The sequence below is a fragment of the Falco cherrug genome, chromosome 4, assembly GCF_023634085.1.
Source record: "Falco cherrug isolate bFalChe1 chromosome 4, bFalChe1.pri, whole genome shotgun sequence".
NCBI lineage: Eukaryota > Metazoa > Chordata > Aves > Falconiformes > Falconidae > Falco > Falco cherrug.
The window spans coordinates 80,379,331-80,403,417 of NC_073700.1; the positions used below are offsets into that span (position 1 = coordinate 80,379,331).

At 36.9% G+C, this 24,087-nt stretch overlaps 1 protein-coding gene across 1 annotated transcript in view; it reads right to left on the reverse strand.

Annotated features, from left to right (window-relative positions):
• Positions 1–24,087, reverse strand: part of THSD7A (thrombospondin type 1 domain containing 7A) — a 286,749-nt gene that overhangs the window by 90,421 nt on the left and 172,241 nt on the right. The window contains exons 5-8 of the mRNA XM_055707715.1: positions 18,445–18,693; positions 16,727–16,908; positions 10,407–10,562; positions 7,767–7,970 (exon numbers count right to left, since the gene is read on the reverse strand). Coding sequence (XP_055563690.1) covers positions 7,767–7,970; positions 10,407–10,562; positions 16,727–16,908; positions 18,445–18,693 — 791 coding nt within the window. The remainder of the gene's footprint in view (positions 1–7,766; positions 7,971–10,406; positions 10,563–16,726; positions 16,909–18,444; positions 18,694–24,087) is intronic.

The window sequence follows — 24,087 nt, forward strand, 5'->3', positions numbered from 1 at the left end:
AATATAGTCTTCCAAGAAAGTAGTACTTAATTTATAACTATGTAACATTATCATTCTATATAACATTATTAAATGTAACATTATCTCTTCTGAGCATGTTTTGCAAAAATATTTAAAGTATTTTCTGAGTCTGTTCTAGGGAGTTAACACATGACACAAAAATCCAAACCCAAAGAAGTTCAATACTGGGTCTGTAAATCCAGTTTTATAATCAATTCGTAAGTCCATAACCCCCTTTTTCTTCTTGTTTCATAACTGTAATTTGAAGTAACATGTAAAACATTAAACTGACCTTCCTAAAAAAAAAACAATTGTTTTGAAATGGATCTACAATTATCTTTCTCTGTATTCTTACTATGATGAGGCTTGGTGGGTTCCTGCTTTGCAGGCTGCTATGTAAATCAAAAATTATGCATCAAAATCTCCTCTCTTAATTTACCTTCTGCTATTACAAGCAGTTCTTGCAGTATCCTACTTTTTCATCTGGTTCTGCCATCAAAATAAAAAAAAAGCAGGTTACTAGGAGCATGCATCATATGAAATACATAATTGCACTATTTGTGTTATATTTTAAAAATATGTGTGTTTCCCACTTAAGGCAACTTCTACTCCTAGATGTCTAATAAATTTTAAGTACACCAGTACAACTTCTCTGCAAAGGTGTTATAGTACATTTGAGAAGTAAACCTGCCAAAACTCAGCAAACTCATCTGACTAGCCAGTCAAATTCTGATCTATGACACAAGAAAAAGATGTTGGTAAAGTTGGCCCACTTATTTTTAACTTAATTATATTCTTTATGAACAATAATGTCTCTGTAGGCATTGTACATACCAAGTGCAACTCTGCCTTCAAAAATATACAATACATTGGAAACAAGGGTCTACTGCACTGTCCTAAGTGATAATTGCTTATTGCACTATGTAGATGAAACTTTTGTTTTGTTTTTCTTATCCCTTTAATTGAAATCATTGCATCACATTCCAGGCCAACTATTAAAGACATCAACAAAGCAAGTGATGTATTTAAGTCATGCCATATAATGAAATCTCTTCATGTTATACAAACACTAAAAGCACCCATTCTTACATGGAACTTGATAGGGATATGTACACTTTCCTAATAGCAAGAAGAGACAAAAAGGAATTGGTGTGACGTATTAAATGTGAGTTTTTATTAACAAAAGAATTACCAATTATCAAACTTCCTGAGAACGGAAATGCAAGTTTAAGCAGTAGTGTGCACTAATTTTTTCTTACATTCTTTTATACTAAATTAAATAAATCTTGTTAAAAAGAAATGCCTTAAAAATCCAGTGCTCTGAAACATAATGGCCTGAGAGTATCAGTTTCAAGGTCCTTTAAACTGACCGTATTTTACCCTCAGTTTTTACATATAACAAACATCCAGTAAACATATTCAATATTTTTTATGTAACCAGACTAATTAAAGAAAGGACCAAGTTATAAATTTCATATCCTATGTGTTTACAGTGAAGAACAAAGTATGTATCTTACATTCGATTTAAATCCCTGAGATGGTCAGCCAAAAAGCTGTCAGGCAGAAAAGAACAGTTCAAATCAATTCTGTAATGATGTTAGCTAGAAAATTAATATTGGGAAACGATGACTAATGCCTATATAACAAAGTTCCTGTAAGCATAAGGCAGTACGCGCTGAAAGAAACTGTCATTAGCTACTGTATTTTTCTACTAATTGACTGCTGAGCATTGGCCAGATTTTGATCCAGGTTCTCTTACAGGATTGACTCGATAAATCAATGTAATTCAAATAAAAATCTGGTTCTTCATTCTTTTAAGTCATTAAAGTCATAAAGTAACACAAAGTATTTTCTTTTAAAATAATCATTATAAAATCCAACCAGTCTGATGGTTTCTTCATTCAATGCATATAGCCACACAATAGAAAGGACAGAAGTAGACTCTCTATACCTGGGCACACCTGTAAAGCTTCCATTGATTCTCTTAATGTTTCCCATTATGAAAATTAATGAAGACAAGACCAGCAGCTCCTTATTTAGCATATATTTGAATCAAACCATAGATACGCAAAATAAGCAATTTTTAAACCAGCCAAACTGGTTTTCCTGATGTTTATTCTATATATTTAATTAGATGCCTATTGTAAGAAGATGCAAAGCTACAAGCTAAAAATTAAGAAACAAAATACAGATGTTGATCAGGAAACTATAGAAGGAAATGTAAACTACATGAAGAAGTCTTACAAGCTGTTCTACAAAGCAAAATTCAATAAAAAGAATACAAGAAATATTTCTGAATTAATATTTCTAAGTCTAGAGAAAAACAGTAAAAGAATTAAATCCTATAGGATTGTCACATAGCTGAATCATGGTGTCTTCAGACAGTCATACCAGCTGAGAATAAAAACAGGTAAGGAAATGTACATTGTTCCATTTTGGACAGTACAATGTTTGAGCCACTCTCTACAAAGTAGCTAAACTAATCGGTTTGAAATGTTTGCATCTGAGTGTCTTAATAAAGCAGACTCGTGTACCTTCTGTATCTTTTAATTAACTACCAGCACCATTGTTTTGTCCCCCAATACTGCAAACAGGGTACACCCCCATCTACATCTGAATATACTGATGTCACCGGCAGTTTGAATTTGCGCTCCAGTCCCAGGAAGACCAGACCCATGTCGCCCGCGTTCATCCAGGTGCCAGAAGAGAACTTGTAGCACTCAGCCACATCAGCACACATCTCTGCCTAGACAACTTCAGGAACAATTTCGCTACTTCAAAGAGTTGCAGGAATTTGCATATACACGAAGAGCCATGCTGTTGCCATGGCTCCCTCTTCTAAGGCTAGTCATCTCTCACAGCTGTGAGGCAGGAGATGGCAATAAGTCCATTCCTTTCCCCTGTGGAGCTAACTGTAACACAACAATTAGTGAGCTTCAACAAGGTCCGGAAGACATTTGCCCTTCAAAAGTGAGATCTGTTTTATCCAAAGTAACACATAAAGTGGTACAAAGCCTAGTGTATTATAAAGGCTGTAAGCCAATTTATTATTTACATGTTCCTACGAAATGAGCAAGTAATTTCAGCCTATCATCTGAGGATCAGAAGCACACTACTGTAACCACAGCCACTGCTAGTACCTGTGCTACAGAGCTCAGCACAAAGATAAAAGCCTAAAAACTCATAAGGAACGAACCAGCATTTAGTAGGCATTTTCAGCAGTAGTTAATATTGCAGATTTTTATGTCAGAAATTATTTTGCCCTATTCACATATGAATAGCACTAATGCATCTGTTACACCAGGGGTCCTCAAACTTTTTAACCAGGGGGCCAGCGTACGGATGCAGTGGCAGGCAGTCATCTGCGGCTGCTTGGTTTCCCCCCCCAACCCCCGGCGGTGGAGGCAGGGGGGGGCGTTCTGTAGATACCGGGGGCCGGACTGAGGACTGAGACTGAGATACTGGGGGGCCGTATCCGGCCCGTGGGCCGTAGTTTGAGGACCCCTGTGTTACACAGTGGAGAAGTGGCCAGCTTTCCTACTATAGATTGTCTTTAAATAATACCAAAATATTTTTGAAATTGTATTCTTCGTAGATTGACGTAGCTATAGAGCAATAGAGCAAATTCATCTGTTGTAAAATCACTCTTCTGACCTGCATTAAAGAAATTAATAATAGATAATATGCACATACCTGTGTGTATGCATGCATGCAAGTATGTCTTATATATATTACATATATAATTATAAAAAACTCAGATGAATTACAATTTATTTTTAAAAAAGTAATTTATCATTATGTCCTGGTTTCAGCTGCGATAGTTATTTTTCTTCCTAGTGGCTGGTACAGTGCTATGTTTTAGATTTAGGAAGAGAATAATTTTGTTAACTGGTAATTTTGTAAACTGATGTTTTAGCTGTTGCTAAGCAGCGTTTACACTAAATCAGGGACTTTTCTCCTTCTCACCCCACCCCACCAGCAAGGAGGCTGAGTGGCACAAGAAGATGGGAGGAGACGCAGCTGGGACAGGTGACCCAAATTGGCCAAAGGGATATTCCATACCATATGACATCATACTCAGTATATAAACTAGGGCAAAAGCTGGCTGGGGGCCACTGCTCAGGAACGGGCTGGGCATTGGTCAGCAGCTGGTGAGCAATTATACTGTGCATCACATTTTCTATATTCTAATTCTATTATTATTATGGTTATTGTTATTTTCCCTTCCATTTATGTGCTATTAAACTGTCTTTATCTCAACCCACAGATTATTTCCCCCCCCCCGATTCTCCCCCTGCATCCCACTGGGGGTGGGGGGAGTGAGCGAGCGGTTGCATGGTGTTTAGCTGCCCACCCGGTTAAACCATGATACATTAGCAAAAGTTAATCGGTAGCATGGAACGTTAGCCACACAACTGTAATTACGAAAATGATGTATATGATGGAGGAATTCTGATCAGCTTCTGTCCAATCTTGGAGTTTCCATAACTGAAAGGAGGGTTTTTTTGCCTAAAGAACCTTCTTTGTAAAATTTCCTGGAAGGCTGACTAAGAATATTTATTCTGAAAAGGTTCTTTCCACAGTAAAAGGCTGAAGTTCAATTTATATAATAAAATACATCAAAATTCATTACAGTCTCTGCAATGACAACCTGGGGTACTGATTGTCATATTTTTTTCAGCCTGAATGAAAATTCTGATTACTGCAATCCGCTGTGGAAAGAGAATGACAATCATAGGCTTCCAGCAACAACACAGGAGGATAATCTATTGTTTGCTATTGTCTCAAAGGCTGTAATGACTCTTATCTTTACACCAAATTGAAGAGAGAAGCTCAATCCAATTATACAAAACAATCTCACAAACTGCTACTTGATTCTAATTGTGAAGTAAAACACCCAGTTCAAGACATGTTATCCCAACTAATTACGCTTTAAACATATAGAATGATACAACAGTCCACAGAAAGAGAAGATATTCATCAGTGTTGGGGTTATCTCATGTTAAAGCAGTATATTTACAGTACAATGCTTATTCTGAAAATTACAACACCAGCCCTTTTCATTTTATAAAGCAGAAGCCAAGGGGAAAATACACTTTTGTTTTAATACAGTTAAGTCCCTTGGATCCAATCTCTCCTATCCAGGCACTGATTTAAGATTGGCTAATTAATTCATCTGAACAACAACAACAAAAAATAAATCTGAAAGTATTGTTAAGCAAAGATTAGTTCCGTTTAAGTAACAGAGCAAACTTAGGCTGTAATTAATGCTTTCAACACACTGTTTCCCTTCACAGTCATTTTTACCTGTAAAATTGAATAAAATTCCCCTTTAGATCAAAATTATAGCAATGCATGATTATTATACAAATTACATGTCCTGTTAATTGAACCATAGTCTTTAACTGACAATGTAGTCCTGTCCAAGAAGGGCTCAAATAATATTGAATATCATAGATTTCATATGATGATTAATTTAAACCATGATGTTTAGACAACGGAAGAGTAGAATTCTCCAAACTTATTTTACTGGAAACTACCTTGCAGCTGTGAGGCTTGATGCAAAACCTGCCTGATTGCAAAGTGCTGCTCTCCTACATTTTGCAGAGCAGAATCTGGGTGTCCACAACAAGTGTTTGGTGAAGTAGGGTACCAGAGGTATCCTGTGCCAGGCTAGGAGGCCAGAGTAATAGACAGGAGCTACTTGGGAAGAGGTGGCTGTCTGTGTTTAGAGAATTTAAGAGTTGCCTACAGGACCTTCAGTGGGTTGGTGCTGTGGGAGGCAAAGTAAGATGCCTGAGAGAGTTAGCACAGAGGGAGAGACTGCTGAGGCTGGTGGGTCCTTACCTCACACTTCATTTGCTTCTACTGTATCACGCTAATCTTTCTCAGGAGAGACCTAAGCAAAAGCCATTTGACATTACTGGTGACAATCACAGAAGACTGTTTATTAAGGGAAGGAAGGGATTTAAAGGAAGAGCCAAGGCAATCCATTACATTGCTCTCTGTAGCTTTTGCATTCTCTCAAAATATATTGAACACATATCTTTGTGGGTGACTAGATCTTTGCAAAACAGACCATAATTGCAATTTGTTTCCTCCTTTCTTTGAAGCTGCACCCACACCTCTTCAGTCTTCAAGACTGAAAGGCACACGGCTGAAGCCTGACTTCTCACTCCTTCTGGGACAAATTGCTGATGAAGGCAACGTATATTGCCGTATAATTACAGCAACATATAATGACATGTAATTCAGAAAGACAAAGATTAATACTGGGAGTTAAAAAAGTTAATCAAGTGAAATTTGGCCAACACCAAAGCTCATGCAGTGCAAAGTGCTAATCCTGTGAGTTTGAAACAGAAAAATAAAAAATACCATATACATAAAAGACAACTCAATAGCATACTCCAAATGTATTAGGGTTACAATAAATTGTAGTTAATATAAATGTCTATAATACAGTTTAGTAAGGAATAAGTTGACATGAGAGCAAATACCACTCCTCAAAAACAAAGGTAAGCCACACTAGCCAAAATCTAGTAAGGCTAAAACCCACACTTTTTGTTTTACAGATTTTTTTTCTATTACCAAAAAAAAAAAAAAAAGAGAGAAAAATACAGAACTATTTAGGAAACACTTTCATTTATGAGGAAAAGATAATTTTTCATCTAAAAATGTATACAGACAAAATTTCTGAGAGTTTCAGTATTGTTGCAAATAAGTTATTACACAGTGAAGGGAAATTTTTTGAGATAGGGAAATAATATGTGGTAGATTCAATATTGTAATTCTAGGCTAATCTCCTTCTGAGCTATAAAAATGGTTACCAGTTTTCTTACATGTATGCAGAAAAATAAAACTACACTCTAACTAAAGTTTTGAATTTGAGCCCCAAAACTCAATTATGACCCAAATTCTTCAGCATGAAAGCTCTAGATTTAAATTTCGCTATAATCAGTTCTTATTACTTCTGATCAATTTAATTACAAAATATTTTGGGCAGCTGTATAAACACATCATAGTGTCCTCTTACTTAATCCTCTGTAGGGTGTTAGAAGTCTCTTAGCATAACTACACTGTAGTCAGTACAATTATTTCAATTTATATGCTGCTAATATTAGTAATGAATAAGGAATATTCTCGCAACAGTAATTCATGAATCATTGTAGATTAAAGTATTTTGTAATCAGCTTTCAAAATTGGCTTTTATGACTATGTCATGCAAAATCTGTTTTCTCTCACGGGATAATTGAATAATGGTTTGTGGGTTTTTTTGACCTTTTGAAGAAGCAAGACAGCTTGGACTGTCAAACCAGCTCCACAATGCACATCATACCATGCTTTTTAATAAACACATTATTATTTTTCTCCCAGCTATACTTACTGCAATGTGTCTTACTGTAGTCACACTTTATTTGGTTCTGGACTCAGAGGATCAGCTTTGTTAGTGGGATTACATCAGGGAATTCAGTCAAGGCACTGCAGGCTTGAGTCTGACCTACTGAAAAACAACAGCTGTTTTCTATTTACTTTTCTCAAGGTCTCTTTAGGAACCTTTGAAAACCTGTGGTGTGTGGTTGAAGGAGCTTGATCCTAGAGCAACTAGAGCGCCTATCTTTCCTAATCAGTACTAAAATACAACCTCTCTAGACAGCTCCAGACAGCTTGGTCTTAAGGACTGAGAAACATAAAGACTGCTAGCCTTTTGGACTATACTTTAGCATCTTTACTCTACTCAGTGTGAACTGTGGGAAGAAGCATCTTACCATCACTGTTGACGCAGACGACGACAGGAACCTGCGTACCAGGGCCACATGGCTTCTCATTGTCGGGAATGCACTCCTCCAGCCCCACGATCCTCCAGTCATAGCAGGAGGGCTCTTCACAAGGGATGGCTTCCAGCAGGTGAGGGCAGTTTCCCGTTCCTCCTGTAGGCTCATTGGTGATGCGCCGTTTCCTTAGTTTAAAGCCTGAAATGTCCATGAAAATACAAAGGGCAGAATAAATCAGTTCTAAAATGCATAGAAGAGATTTTTATCTAGCTACACCTGAGTGAACAGTTCTGTTTCTCTTCTGTGTAAAAGATAACACAAACAGTACAACACTGCATTTTAGACAGCTGGGTAGAACTCCTCATTAAAGAAGAGAGGTAAAACTTAACAAAAGCATCAGAAGTTTTGAGCTTATTCAGTAAGCTTTGCCTTAAAACCCCTGTTTATCCTAGTCATAGGTACTCCAGGAGGGAGGCAGGAGTCATTTCCTGTGCATCACTCTTGTGGATCCATCTTATCTAACAGCTCTTGACTAGATCACTGGGTTGCAATTTTTCAAATATGTTGTTTGCTTTCTTCTCAGGGATCTTCCAACAGGGAGGGATTATCAAGTGAAATCAGTTTATAAACACCCCCTCCCCCCCCCAAAAAAAACAACAAATAAAAACCACCAACCCCACCCCTACATTGCCAGAAAAGGCCAGGCCACAGGGATAAACCAAATAAGTCCTAGAACAAATTTTCAGTAATTAACATCACAATATTCCCTTGCAAACATTTATAAATTTCCTTAAGACTACCTAAGTTCATTTTGGATCAAAGAAACTGATGGGCCTTTATATAGTGTGTCATCTGCCAGGTTGTCTGCCTCTAAGAGAAACCCTCTCTCTCACTTTCAGGATGGCATGTTGAGAAATCCAGACGAAATCTTTAGTCAGAACAACCAAACTGAATGGATTCAGGAAATAGTTTCTCATGTAATGATTTTCTATAGTTTCTGATATACCTAACCAGAATGTTTTAACTTTGGCAAGGGTTTGTTTCTTTTAACATCTCTTCACAGTCTTTTTTGTTTTATTGCAATATTCAGACAGGTTAGTAATAAACAGGTATTTTTATAAAATACTACATATAACTCTCTAATTTCTACCAGGGCACAAACTAAACAGGAGTGACTTTTCAAACACGTATGTGCAAGAATTGATTCTTTGTTTGAAGACATGCCTCTTAATTCAATTACAATAAATATAACTTTAAAAATATATTTCCGTGTACCTTTAATTGATTTTTTTCTAAATTGAAGAGGTCAGCCAAATTATGTCCAAATGATTTACAGAGCCTGCCACAAAAGGCTGATATAACTACAAAAAGATGGAACTTCAGTGTCTACTGCAACAAAGAAGTCAAACGATCCACAGTAAAGGGCTACTGCTGAAATATGTAGAGACTTACTGCTAAAACTGGGAGTGTCTGTACAACAACGTCTCAGACAAACTGTCAATGCAATTATGAAATATAAGAATGTTCAGGTTAGATGAAAACATTAGCAGCTGAGAAAAGATCCCAGCTCATGTGTGCAGGAATAAAGGACTTGTGTAAACTACATTAGGCAGGCATCCAAATCAGTCTCACAAACCTAGACATTACCCTGAAAATGTAGCAGAACTTTCAGTGATGGAACAGCAACAGAAATAGCAGACTACTTGACAGCTGTATTCAGAGGAGACCTAATCCAATAGGCTTACAGACTGAACTGCTTTTTCCTTCTTGAATTGATTCAAGGCTGGGTCACATTACTGTGAGACATCATTGTAAAACTTGCATTACTGCTGCCCACACTGAAATGTAGTGAGCAGTATACCAGGAAGAAGCAGCTAAGCCAACGTGGTAATTACAGTTTCCTCCTCTGGACATATGCGGCTGCCCTTTCTTATGAGTGTTTTCGATCAAGGAACCAAGCCTGTGTTCTCAGCTTTTGTCAGATAATCATGTTGCAGCAATGACCAGGCCACTTTTTCTCATTCACAGCCAGAAACCTGCTGACTTCTTACATGAGGTCCCTGTCACTGTATTCTTGTTTTCCTATTTCATGCCTTCTTATTTTTATGTCAGGTTACTGCAATCTGTTCTGCATAGGAATAAACTGTAAAATGTGAAAATTGAAACCAGCACATATGTCGTCAGTAAAACAGTGTAACACATCAACTGTAAATGGTCCCAGCTCTTTGCCAGACCATGTTTTAATGCCGACTGCTAAATTCTTAAGCTATTACTGAACTGTAAAGCTTTGAATTACTTGAACTCTATGCATCTCAAAGGCTGTTTCTGTCCTCCTTTGAAGAAAGTGCCATATATACATATATAAAAACAGTATCCCTTCCAGTTTAAGAGGAAGGTTTGAAACCGGAATTGGCCTGTAACAATCCAAATTGACCTTGAAAATCTACTAAACAGCCTACGTATTTCCCAGATTTGATGAACCAATTATGATAAATATAGTCCTAATTCAATGAGGTTTTTTTGGATGCTCAGAGTTTGGTACAAAATTTAGTATGCCTGTGTAGCCAGAGGTGCCTAATGACTCAGGAATACAAAATAATTGCCATTAAAAGCCTTCATTGAATTTTTATATACCCTTCTTGGCCTGAGGGTCATCACAGCTTTCATATGTGCATGGTCCCCAGGCTGACCACGATGAGGTCTCACACTCTGTAGGACAGGGGATATGGCACAGCTGGGAGGTGCTGGGAAGAGGTCCCGTACACAGCTTACGGTCCACCGGCCTCGAGGCTGTCAAAACAAAGTCAACACATTTCTTATGTGTCAGTGGTCACAATCCTCAGCTCTAAGAAGACAAAACATCCCTTCATTCTGAAAGGCTGCTATCATCATTTTAATCTGATGAAGTGATGGAAAAATGCCTGTCTAGAAAAAATGAAACAGAAGTCAGTTTACTCTCTGCATGAACAGAGCCAAATCCGATTATGTGGAGTCAGGAAGACTGTAGATATTGGAGCACCCTCACGGACCTAGGCCTTTCATTTAATGAATAGATTATGTTACTACAATTGTTGTTCACATTGCACTCCATGTAAATTGATGTCCTGCTGTCTTATTTGAGTATGTCTTCACTTAAGAAACTGAAAAAAAAGCTGTATAAATCCCTTTGCTCTTATATGATACTATAACTTCAAAAGCCTGGTTAATTAGTATTTAGAAGATTATTTTTAAGCTATAACCAGAAACACAGTTAAAATTAGGATGAAAATTTGTTTTTTCTTTTACTCTAAAGACCTTCAAGTGCACAGTCAGCAATAAGATTTTTGCATTAGCTGCTTTAGTTCAAGAAAGGTTTTGTTTTGGATACATATATGGTTTGCATAAATTAAAATATATATGTAAAATATATTTAAAATAATTAAAACTCTGCAAAAGACAATTGGTATTTTTTCATTAAAGAATTATTAATCTATAAAGACACATGTGAAGGCAGATTCTTCTGTACTTTAAGGATCAATAAGCCCTGGAACAGGCTAAAATCACCCGTTTCCTTCCATACTTTTTTCTTTTAAATTCCCAGGTTACACAAATAATGAGACAACTATAATAGGTGCCAGAGTAAGGCACAGAACTCTAAACCAAAATGTACCATTTCATTACAAGCAAGATTTTAATTCTCTTTCATAACATAGGACTCGAAAAAATATTACACTAAGAGAATAACTGCTATAAGGCAAAGTGAAGCCTGCCATATTTATTCATTTTGATTGATTGAAGAAACATGCAATTCCTTAACTTAAAACACTCTTATCCTACTCCCTCAGCATTCTTTCACAGGAAAATTACCTCATTAATTTTCTGCCACCACTACAAATAGTCTATTTTGATGGAAAGAGCTCTCTGGTGAAACATATTCTGAAAGAAGTTCAGAATATGACAAAATTTCCTTCTGAAAAATGAGATCACTAACCACAGATACATCATAAAAGTAAACATCAGGTTGTTAAGGTATGGTCTCATTTGTAGATATGTGTGTGTCTTTCCATTTAGGCTTTCTAAGTAGATGATCTTTCCAGTTACAGAAAAAGCATTCAATTCTCTACTTCTTAAGGGGAAAAGGAAATGGCAAATCATCACCCTATTCTGGTTTCCAGTGTTGCCTCCTTTGTCACAGTTTTACACTATGTTGCTCCACATAACGAAGGCATGAAGATGGCAGATAGTCATTTAACCTTACTGCCTCCAGCTCACCAATCTCTCAACACAAAATAATACAGCAACAAATATTCCAACATTTGCATAATGCTATGTCAGAATTAAATTTTATGACAGCACATTAAATTTTACAGTAAGTTTGACGTGCGCACCTAACATGCATAATAATCTACATAATATGCATATCTTGTGTAAAACATGGATATATATAAACATAATTTGCCTGTAATTGAATTTGTATTGAATAGTTCCTAATAATAAAAAGAAAAAGAGTAAGTAATTGCTAACCATACTTTTTTAACCTTGATTTAATCGGGGAATTACCCAAGTGAGACAGTTGAAATTAAGGGTCAATTACACCCCTGAGATGCAGCCCTGCTTCAGGGAACACAGAAAGTGTTCTGAGGAATGCTGTGCTTCATCTCCAGCCTGCATCAGGGTAAAAGCACTTACCATCACACTAGTTCATTGGATGTTACTCAGGAAAATAACAAAGGCCCATCATCAGGAAGCTTTAAATAGATGATTTTCATATCCCAGATGTTCCATATTGCAACCAGATTTTTTTTTAAGAGTATGCTAATAGAAGGTATTACTGCTACTGTAAAAATTCATTTAGCTTCAAGCTAAATTTGTGATGGTCCTGAAACTGTAAAATATGAGGAAATGTGACTGTGTTTGGCTTTAAAGAGGGTTACTTAAGTAACAGGAATGCTATTTCTATTTTTTTTTTTTTTTGGAGGTACCAGTAAGAACTCCAGGTCTTGTCAGCAAATGTTGTTAAATAAACTTATCATGAAAACACCATCTGAAAATATCTGCCTTTTCCATCACTCACCAGAGTGTAGGGGAAGGAAGAAGTGCTTTGGGGACAGGTAAGTGCTATCAATAAATTTCTCAATATGCTAAAATATTTTTGAAATGGTGTTCTTAGAACATAAGTGATGTACAAATGTCTGCTACCAGATCTGTTATATATTGCTTTTAAAACAAAACAAAAAAAATCAGCAGTAGGACAGGACAGGCAAATTATATTCCAGATTATTAAAAAGTGTTTTCACCATCAAACACTCAGAGTGTATTTCACCCAGGATTACTCAGAATTCTTTCTTTGAGATGACAGTAAAATAAGAAAACTTATCGTTGCCTGAGTATCTTATGAACTTCTTGCTCCTGTTGATTTGACTGGATTTCTTTCAGCATCAAAAAAAGTATAAATAAGATCATCTTTTGCTGTTCATTATTTAGCAAAGATGCTTTCAAAGAAAATTATGCTGGATGCAGAAATTTACAGTTTAAGACCTTGTCTTACCTCTGTTCTTTCAGACTCTTTTGTGGCAGAAATGAAGATTCTTTATTCCTTGGAAGTGATGCTAAATGCTGATTAGATTGTGTGTAATAGTACAAGCTCTGTGTGGAGTTTGACCAAATTTTGGGCCAAAAATGGAAAGAAAAGTGAATGCATTTTCATAACATCTCTTTCTCCTTCAGTCTAACTAAAACATTAGTCTCAGTTCTGAATGAATTTCAGGTTTGAGGTGGTGACCTAAAAACTAAAATGAGATTATATCGCTCTGTCCTCAAAATCAACTAGTATATTAGGAAATTTTAGCTGAATATATTTTATACCCTTGTTAGACACCTTCCTGAATGTCTGCATTTTACAAAGAACTGAAAAGAAAAAACACAGTTGTTTTCTTAAGCATTTGCTACATTTACTGAGGTCTCAACCTCCCTGTTCTTCTTCAGAAGCCCTCAAGAAACTAGTGCCCAGCAACAACCAGGCTGTCAAGGAGGGTGAAATTGTATGTGGCTGCATCAGTATGAGCAGACACAACTTCATATTCCTCCTTGTGGTCATTTGTCACACCAGTTTCACAGCAAGAAGCAGGAGCAAATTTCTTCAACCAAAGTGTTCTCGCTCAAAAAAGCAAGAAAAACCCAAGCCCAAAACACATTATGACCAGCAATGAAAGAATACATATTCTTCCCCATTCTCTACAATGCTGGATGCTGTCATCAAAAGACAGTAGATAATTCAGGACCTGATCCTCTAATCAACTGCACAACTCCATGCTTGTAAGCAGTTCCTCTCTGTTTAACAAGACAATGAGCCAGCATTTGCAGATGTAGAGTAAATTTATGCCTATAAAGAAACTTTCCTCCCATCCTCATTCTGCATCAACGGTTTCAAAGGTACTTGGATAAAGATGACACAATCTTCCTCATAGGCTTACCTTGAGAAAAACTTTGTGACTAAACCAGTTAAACAGGTGAACAGAGATGAAACAATTTAAGTCAGTGGCAAGTAAATGGCAGAATGACAGGGACCTCCAGGAATCTTGATTGTCAGCTGCCTAATTGCTACACCAAATACTCCCTCAAGACTAAATTCATGAATTCAGATAGAAGATAGTACAGACCAAAATGCCATGAGGGATTCTGGTTCAGCTAGGTATTAAAAGTTCAGATTCTTACTGGAGCCCTAACTTGGTGTTTAAATCTACAAAAGGAACTGGAAATAACAGCTGTGATGAACGCAATGAAGCAATTCCCAGTGCTCAAAATCAAGAGGAAAATCAGCCACTTGTTAAATGGTTCAGGAGTTGAGCAGGGACCTGTCCTAGCATCCTGGCTGGCTCATGAACTTTGTTAGTTTGAGTTTAGGCCTGTCGCTTTCAAAGCGATCTGAAATTTACTGAAAGTGCACAGATCAGTTAAAATATTTCAGAGTTATATAAACATGTTAATTATACACATACAGCCAACATAGTTTCCCTGAAAGGGATGTTGCCTCCTTTGGACACTTTTGGTTGAAAGGCCAGGTGAGAGGCCTTAATTTACCTACCTGTTATTTCAAAAGTGATCGATAGCAGAGGTGCAGCACTAGCCTTCGACTTGCTCTGTGACTGACTTTCTGAAATAACAGGGAAACACCACCGTAAGTATATGAGAACGGAGGTCTTCCAAGCAGCCTTAGTGAGACAGCATTCACTACAGCCAACAGCAAACCACACTGAAATGAAGGTGTTTCCCCACAGCTGGTAGGTGTCTCCCTGGGCTTTTTCCCATCCTTAAATTACTCATAGTTTTCAAATAGTATTGTTTTAGAGGCACTGATATCCTTGCTTCTAGGAGGGCCTGGGGAACAGCTCTTGCCCACACCAAGATGGAAGGGAAGAGAGAGGCAGAATGAGTGGAGAAGCACATCTTCTGAAAATCTGCCCCCTAATACGGAAACACCCCAGAGCTCCCTTTTAAACTAAGACCCACTTCACCCTTAGTTTGAGCTCTTGAAAAATTGTTCTCATGTTTATGCATCCAAAGAGTAGTTACATTTTAATCAGCTTTCTGGGGCCTGCAGAGATTACCTCCTGATGGGCTCCGCGTATTCCTGTCACAGTCTGATAAGGGCAGATTTCACACTTGCCTAAGCCGGCGAGACTTCACAGCCTACCAAAATCCTAATCATCATTCTGAACAGTAAGCTGCCACTGATTTTATTGTTACCTCTCCTTAGCCGGGAGGTTTTACGCCTTTACTGCAAGGCAGGGGCATCTAAACTTTGTTCAGCAGAGGCGATTTACTAAAAGCCCTTGGGCGGAAGCTGATTTGCATTAAATGAAGAGGCTTGAAAGCTGCTTCTTTAATAAATACAGATGTGGGGCCTATGGAGCACACAAGTCACATCCTACTGATCCGAACAGTCACGCTGAAATGCATGTCAGCATTAATATTCCCCACAAACTCTACCTCCATGGCAAGTTTGAGAGTACCTTTAACTCACAGCAGAAACCTCACTACCCTGCGGTTTGGTCAGCTCTGGTCTAAATGTATTACACATGACTTGTATAATGATGTTGCTTTTCCTGAAATATGTGGCTATATTTATTTATTTATTAATAATACCACGTGTTCATATGAAACAGCTACAGAACAGGATAAAATTTAATTAACAAGCTAAACGCATTTAGTGTAATTCACTAATTTCTAAATCTATAGTGCTACATTAGTATGCAGAAGTAGACATAACACAAAATACTCAAGTGTTGTTCTCAAGCACATATATTACCAAATGAATTAAAGATTTTGTCTCCTAAGCTAGTCTCTTTTCTTAAGATGCTGTACAAGCTGTAACAGTACCAAGGAATAATCTCTTCTGCCTCTGAGTTAGGGAAAAAAAAAAAACCCACAAAATTATACTGGCTTGAAGTCCTGAAAGTGATTTAAGAACTTGACCAAATCAAGAAAAGAAAAATAAATAAATAGACAAATAGATAAATAAATAAAAACAATTCCCTGAGAATGACATCTAGCCATATTTTTACATATTTCTATATTGAGCTTACATGCCAGAATTGACATACTCCATCTGCACATCAAACCACAAGGTGCATCACCCAGGTGAAGGACACACAGGAAATTTACAGTAAAGGAAGGAACTGAATCTGGGATTTCTGCCCCAGTTTCTCATGCTCTATCTTACTAAGAAACATCATTCACATAAGACAATATTTTTCAATAGATATTCAGAAATAGCAATTTGTAGCTAGGAACCAATATTTTCAGCATAGAGAATGAAATCTCTGCTACTGCAATTAAGCATTTTCATCTGAACTAGAAAATAATAAACTGCAAGATAAGGCTTTCATGACAGAAGACAGTGGCTGTCAAGGAGTCCTGGCATGCTGGAGTGCTCTGATTTCACACTAATTCAATTGCAAGTGAATCAAATTTACCTTCTTTTTCCTTGAGGGTATTTAAATAGGAGAGGAGATTTTCATTAGCTTGCACACAGTACATTTCACGGGTTTGAATGCCACCTCCGCACAGCGCCGTCTGATTTCCTCGCCGCTTGTCCTGTTGGCTAAGTAGAGGATCGACGCGGCATTCTGTCCACTCTGTGGTCCGCCAACCGTACCTGGATCAAATTTTGTTAACTGGGTCTTCAGAAGCCATTTTACACAGCATTACATTATACAAGCTGAAACACCTTAACAGCTTTATTCATTTTCTAAAAGGCCTGAGCCCCGCAATTTCTTGCACACAGAGATATGTTGTCTGATATTTTATGTGAGTGAAAACTTTTCCTCTATTATTTCTTATTTGAAATTATTACTTTTTAGGAAGATCCTTTCTGTTCAGTTCCTGAAACATACTGCACATATAAATACTTTATTAGAGGGAAGAAAAACTTGACATACAGACACATAAACTCTATATGCAGATAAGCTGTCAATATTGTGACTCAGCATTTGTTTAGAACTAGACAATTTATATGAACCAAAGCAAAGATTTCAAAAAAATGTGCACACTGAGAAACAGAAGAGTCAGAAAAGGAGAAGGGACAAAGCCACAACCACCGAAAGCCTCCTGTTCTTTTTTGATATGAGACAGAAGTTTCTCTTGAATACCAAGGTAAAACTATAATTGTATTTTTTTATTATTACTTCAGAAAAACCTTTCAGTAAGTTTCTTTTTCACTGTCAAGAGGAAGATGGCTCTGCAGTACTGAAGCATCTCTGCTGGGTACTGATGAATGATGAGAAGCTGTGAGCCTTCTAATCAGTGAATGCACAGCAAAAATCTGTGACTCCCAGTTAAACCCCAATCAGGATTACAAACCACAAGAAATGCCACAGAATTCTCTACCCAACAAGGACTTTAAGGCTAAATCAAGCAAACTGCTTCCTAAGGTGGCTGGAGATGGGGAAAGATGACATTTCAACTCTTAAATGAAAAATATGTACTGCAGTCAAAGATGCTTAGCATCGAATGACATTTCCCCAGACCCTCTTCTCAGTCTGATAAAGAAAAAGCACAGCTGGAACTTTAATATTAATCTTGATTTGTTGATAAGGATTACAGCAATCTCTTGAATTGTAAAGTGCTTGCTGTCATTTCTCCTAAACTTTAAACAGGGTTAATTTATTTACTGTCACTGTTAGTCTCTCCCACTTTCCATTTGGGACCCAGTTGCCTTTGTTGGGCTGAATAGGAGTCTCACTAAAAAAGTCTGGCTGCTAAATAGATGTTTATCACCGCTTTCCTGTATTCAGAATTTTGTCTGCAGACAAGTACTTCAGAAAACCATGATTTTGGTAGAAACATTATGTAGGGAAAAGACCACTGACAAATTAAGACAAGTAATTTATTATGTCTTGACTGAGCCTGCATATGCATAAACGTTCTCTTTCAAAAATGAAAAAAATACATATTTGTTACTTTTTCTGTATTTAGATGAGGAAATGGTTTAACTATAAAGCAGCTGTTTGCTTCTTCAGACTTTTAAGAAGAGCACTGAATAAGAAGAGCACTGAACACAGAGGAGAAAAAGAAATAAAATCAAACCTATTATCTCCTTAGTAATAGTTTGATTGATATTCCATTACCAGCCCTGCACGCTAATTTGAATTCTTCATTTTAGTATAAGGAGAACTGAAATGAACCAACTTACGTAATGCACGGTGCCACACCATCTCCTTGAGAAACACACTGCTCTGTTTCTTCTAATTGTGGGCATTCACTGTCACTGCCGATAGGGAGCTGTTTAATGGTCCGTGATCTTGTACGATTCCCCTTAGGGGTTGTCATGTCAAAGCAGGTTTTGGAGCAGGGGGTCCACTCTGACCACTCTGACACCTGGCACTCCTTCGTGATCACACAGGACTGGAATGTAATGGGCAACTTGTCTTGTTTGCAGAAGCTGTAATAACAGAACATTACAATTTTCAGCACACATATTCACAGACAGTCATGAACTCCTACAGAAATGCAGTATCTGTTGCAACATGCAAAGTCGGTAAATATTTGTAAAGCTGTTAAGGTCCGGTCCACATGTATTTGATCCCCAAAAGTCAGGCAAAACAGCTTGTTGTTAAAGTGACTGAAATTAGATACATTTTTTGTTATAGTTAGAAACAACCATTACTGCCATATCTGTGATCAAAATTAAAATATAAATCTTCATACATATATAGAAGTGCAAAAGACAAAGTAAATACAATTTTCACTGCTTATCTTTTATTTTTAGGTATACTCAATTATTTTTTCTTGGAACAAAAATGAACCAGAGGATTAATAACAGAGATGGCTATACAATGTTCTTGAAGAGAACCAAGTGCTCAAGGTCATCTTCTCATTTCCAGAGTAAAAATTGTTTAAAAACACAATGTCAAATATACTGAATACTTGGTCACTAGTAATTTGCTTTGCTAACAGCTGGTATATTGCCACAGTGATGCCTCATGGTCTAAAAAGGGAATAATCTCTACCTTAAAGCAGAGCTTTCCCTGCTGCAGTGAATCCATAGCTTTAATTTCCTGTTCCTCGTGAAGGCTGTCATGTAATTTCCATTCCCCATCTGATTGCTTCATTCATATATTACATATGTTGTCAGCAACATTTTCTCCTTCTAAATGCCTCTGCATTTTTAAATGCTATATTCTAACTAGAAACTAACATTTCTACTGTAAAGCTTGATTCACAATAGGAAAATGAGCAATAGAGAAGCTAAACTATAATTAAAGTGATCATAACTTTAACTCCTTAACTATAATTGCAACATAAATATATTTACCATGACTGTCTTGGAATGAAATTCTGGCTTCTGAAGTAGTTAAACAGGGAGGAAAAAGATTTATTAGCACTGCAGACGACACAATGAAACACTGTTCAGTACCAGTCCTATGGTAGGCTCAATGAAGGCTCATTTTCTTCCTTTTAACAGAACACATTTTGAAATAAAAGAGAATAAGGAATATTTATAACAATTTTGTTGCCATACAAAATTTTGCCCTACCCATATCCAAGATCATGTTGAACCGCTATTAGCAAAATTTTGTAATACTAGAACAAGGGATACTTGATGAGACTAATGAGATTTAAAAACACGACAAACAAAGTATTTCTATATACAAGAGCAATTCTGCAGCTTGTTAACAGAAGGTCCTGGTTGTAGAGACAGTGTCAGCACGTTCAGAGAGAGGTTGGATGGATTTGTGGGCCATAGGTCTATATGTGGGTACTAAAATGACAAGGTGGGATATATTAGCCACCATCCCTAATACGTTGGCTCAGGATACTGGAGAAATACAAAGGGAATGGGCTGCAAAAGGCAGCCAGGCCTCTTATGCTTGGTCTTTACATAGCATCTCCTTTTACCGCTGCTGGAGCCAATAGGCCCGAGACACTTCTGGGCTCGACAGACCACAGGAGTTTACTCAGTAGGGGATTTCTTATGTTCTTGTTACGTTAAAGGGGTGTTGTTGGTGGAGAAACCCTAACACATGACATACAACATTTATTCTGCTTAAGGACAGAAACTACACCCTGTTTCAGATGAAAGACACGCAAAGCTTTTGAGAAAATTGTTCTTTAATAATGGACTTTTTTCACTTTCATGTAACCCCGTCTGTCATCAGACTACAGTACTGTCAAATGCTGTATAGGAGTTTATGTACCTTTGCCAAAACATATAGACTCATTTATCCAACAAAGACACACATTGTAATGACTTGAGAATAGATCTATTCCTCATGGATTCTGAGATGGGCAAAAGATTGGAAAAAAAAAACTTTTTAACAGAGAGTTGTCAATCAACTCCACTTAAAAATTAAGGCAAGCCCTGCGAATTAATGATGTCTATTAATTTTTAAAGGTTATAGTCACTTCCTGAAAGATTACTATAGGTACTAGACACTTTTCAGACTCCAAGTGCTACTAGATCATTCACAAAGAATTCAACATAGGTGTTACTGCAACTTTAGATTAGAAAATTTCATTTCACAGATCCTTAAACTGTTATTGCCATATATGCAAAAAGACTTCCTGAAGTTTCATGCTTTTCAGTAGCCTTGTAATCTTGAATACCATGATGCTGAAAGTCCCTCTGTGGGTCATGATGCAAAATGTTTTTATAAATTTAGACCTAGATTTGCTCACAGGACTCAACTGAAGGGTTATTTGGGCAGTGGCATAGATTTAGGAGGCTAGTACCTTCTACTTCATACTAATTTTATTTTTTTTTTTTAATTAAAAGCTGTTGTCAATATAGCTTTTGTAAGTAGAATGGTCATTTTATCTTGTTTGTTATCAATTAATTCCATATGCAGGTACAAAGAGGACCCAAACATAATTGTACTATATTACTAATACCATTCATTACTTATGATCCTCGATAGAAGTAAAGCAATAGAGTTAAAGCATGCCTCACTTCAAATATTTACTTATAAAATTAATTTTAAATAAGCTATAAAACTATTAAGTTCTAAAGTTCTTGTAACCAGATCATAAATATTACTAAGGAGACAAACAAGAGGCAAAGTGAGTTATCCATTTATTTCCTTGCTTGCTTGTTAAAACTATGCACCACTTGCAGTGTTATGTAAATACCAACTAACTGATACTGTTCTAAGTCACCAGCAAACAATCTCTTTACTGTTATACATACTGTCATATTATGTTTTTGAGAGGGCAAAGAAAGTTACAATTGGCAAAAGAAGTGTCAGACAAGCAAATTAGCTGCTCTTTCTTCTTTTAACACTTGGTTTTCCTTGAACAATTTAGAGAAACAGAGCACTAATTACAAATGGCTATTATCAAGAGTTTGCCTTCACGTTGCAGGCAGCAGCAGAAGTGTTGCATTCTAGATCACAGAGGGACTAGGGAAGCATCACATTTAAACTCCCAGTATTACAAATTTGTCTAAACAAGACCTAGTTAAAACTCTTTAGTTAAGTAAATTATTATGGAAGTGCTTCAATCTCTTTGAAGGGAACAAAGTAGTCTCCAGAGCAGATTACAAATCTTTTCCCTCACTACCACCTTTCCCTGTCCCAAGTGCATGTATATCTATTATCTGCAACTAAACTACTCTACGCTTAATTACATGTTGCATCCCTACATATCCCCCTTTCCCAGAAAATTTAGGAACAATGTATTTGATGTTCCAAAGTCCCCTCTCATTTTTCAAAGATCTTTTCTCTTCTCTTACTATTCTTGACACTTGTAAAAGACCTTCAAAAGATTTTCAAACTTTATCTTATCAAGAGAAACAGATGTTTCTCATACCTTTCAGTGCAGGTGACTATATATAGACAGACATTCATAATTAAACTTACTAATTGTGTATTGTATAAAAATGTTAACTCTGAAAGATGCACATGCCATTTTAAAAGTTCAGTGTATGCAATACATTAGCTGAGAAGGCTGGTCACATTTCCTTTAAATGTCTGATCCAAGAAACTGCATAGATTGATCCTTCATTGAAACTTGGGAATGTCTTTGTTACACAAAATAGCATCTTCTGGGTCCGGTACCTAATGTTAGAGATTTGGTCTCCGCAAATAATTTAAAGCAAAGCTTAATTTCATGTAAATCGCTCTGCACTTGCTGATGGATTTATGCATCTGATTTAGTTACTCAGTTGGATGAATCTTCTCACAGGAGAAAAAAGCAAATGAGCAGGTAACAGATCAGAAGATAAAAACAGACAGCTCACATTCGTGTCATGATACCAGCCAAACCACTAGAAGTTCTGCATCAAACATCTCCATGCTCTGCGTACTTTCAGTAACATCTAAGTATACACTATATACAAAGTCAGCCATTCAAAAAGTACAGGGAATACACATAATCCTCACTATCGACCCATATAGTTCTTTCCAGATAACAGCTTGGAAAGCTCAAAGAAAAGTACATGAGTTGCATTAAAATTCTCTTATAAGTCAACAGAGCAAACTGCCTACAAGAACAGGTAGCATAAGAGTAACATGTAAAGTCTGTGGGTACTTTCTCTCAATCCAGTAAATACATTCAAAGGACAGTGCTCTAAGTGTCTGTCTTTTGGCAGGGAAGAGGGCATTATACGATTTGAAGTAAGGCTGTGTTTTGAGAAAGTACCATTTCAGACAATACATAGATACAATGGGGAACTGACACTTAAAGTATATAAGCATGTAGATGACACAGTGGAAAGAGAAGGAAATCCCATGCAAACAAAAACATCCCAGGGGATAAACGAACCCTATTGCTATTAAGCCAACATCAAACCTATTCCTGACCTCAAATACTTAGATGAGATAAATGAACTAAAAAAAAAAAAAAAAAGTAATGCTGGTTCAAAGGGCAAAATATGGAACATAATTGCTGCTCAACCTCTTTTGGGGATGTGTGGTCAGCAATTTGTGTCTACTCACGTTCTGTAGCCTCCTTTTTGCTCTTACTGCAATAAATAAAAACTAAATGTTGCTTTAGATAGGAAGGTTCCCCTTGGGGATTTCAAAGTAATTTACGGGGTAACTAAGGCTATACAGACACAGATTGAAGCTTGAGGCATAAGCTTGGAGTAAATTGCATGTATGGTACCCACGTACAAATGAGCAAGCTGTGCAGCTGAAAGCAGTCTCCTCATTGGAAGATAAGCTTGCAAATGTGTGATAAAATCAGATTAGTCAAGAGGCAAAATATTTATTTCTGAGGTATCCTAAATTTCTATTAGAAAGTAAATCATGCTTTTACAATTTTCAAAATCCAGACAACTTAATTTTGTATGCCAATGGCCCATTTCAGCGTCTGTAATCTCAGTCTCAAAATTTACCTTTTAAGTTGTGTAGGAAAGTCGTGGAAGGGATCATTGGAATTTCCTCCTCTATAAGCCCAACTAGAAAAAAAATCTTTTTTTTCCTAAATTTGTCCAATAAATAAAGCCATGCATACTGCATGCATAAAGCCAAATACTTGGTAATGCATGACCATAGGACTGGTCTCTAAATTTATGCATAATAAATAGGAAAAATAAATGTGTTTTAAGCAAGGCAACAGGACTCATTTTACTCCATAAGCTATACATGTACAAGTAAGGGGTTTTCTGCTTTTGCTGGTTTCTTCCATAACATATTGGACTGATAACTGGCAAGAAGAGTTAACAAGAAAAGATGAACAGCAGCATGAGAATGGCTGAGTGGTTCTAACTAATAATCCGTGCAGTCTGTTACCTGCCTTGGCAGTAGCAAATGGAGGGTGAAAATTGAAAGACAGCAAGTATTCGGTCACATTTTCCCAGCATACACACTGGTTTTCCAGCAAACTGTGGCTTAAA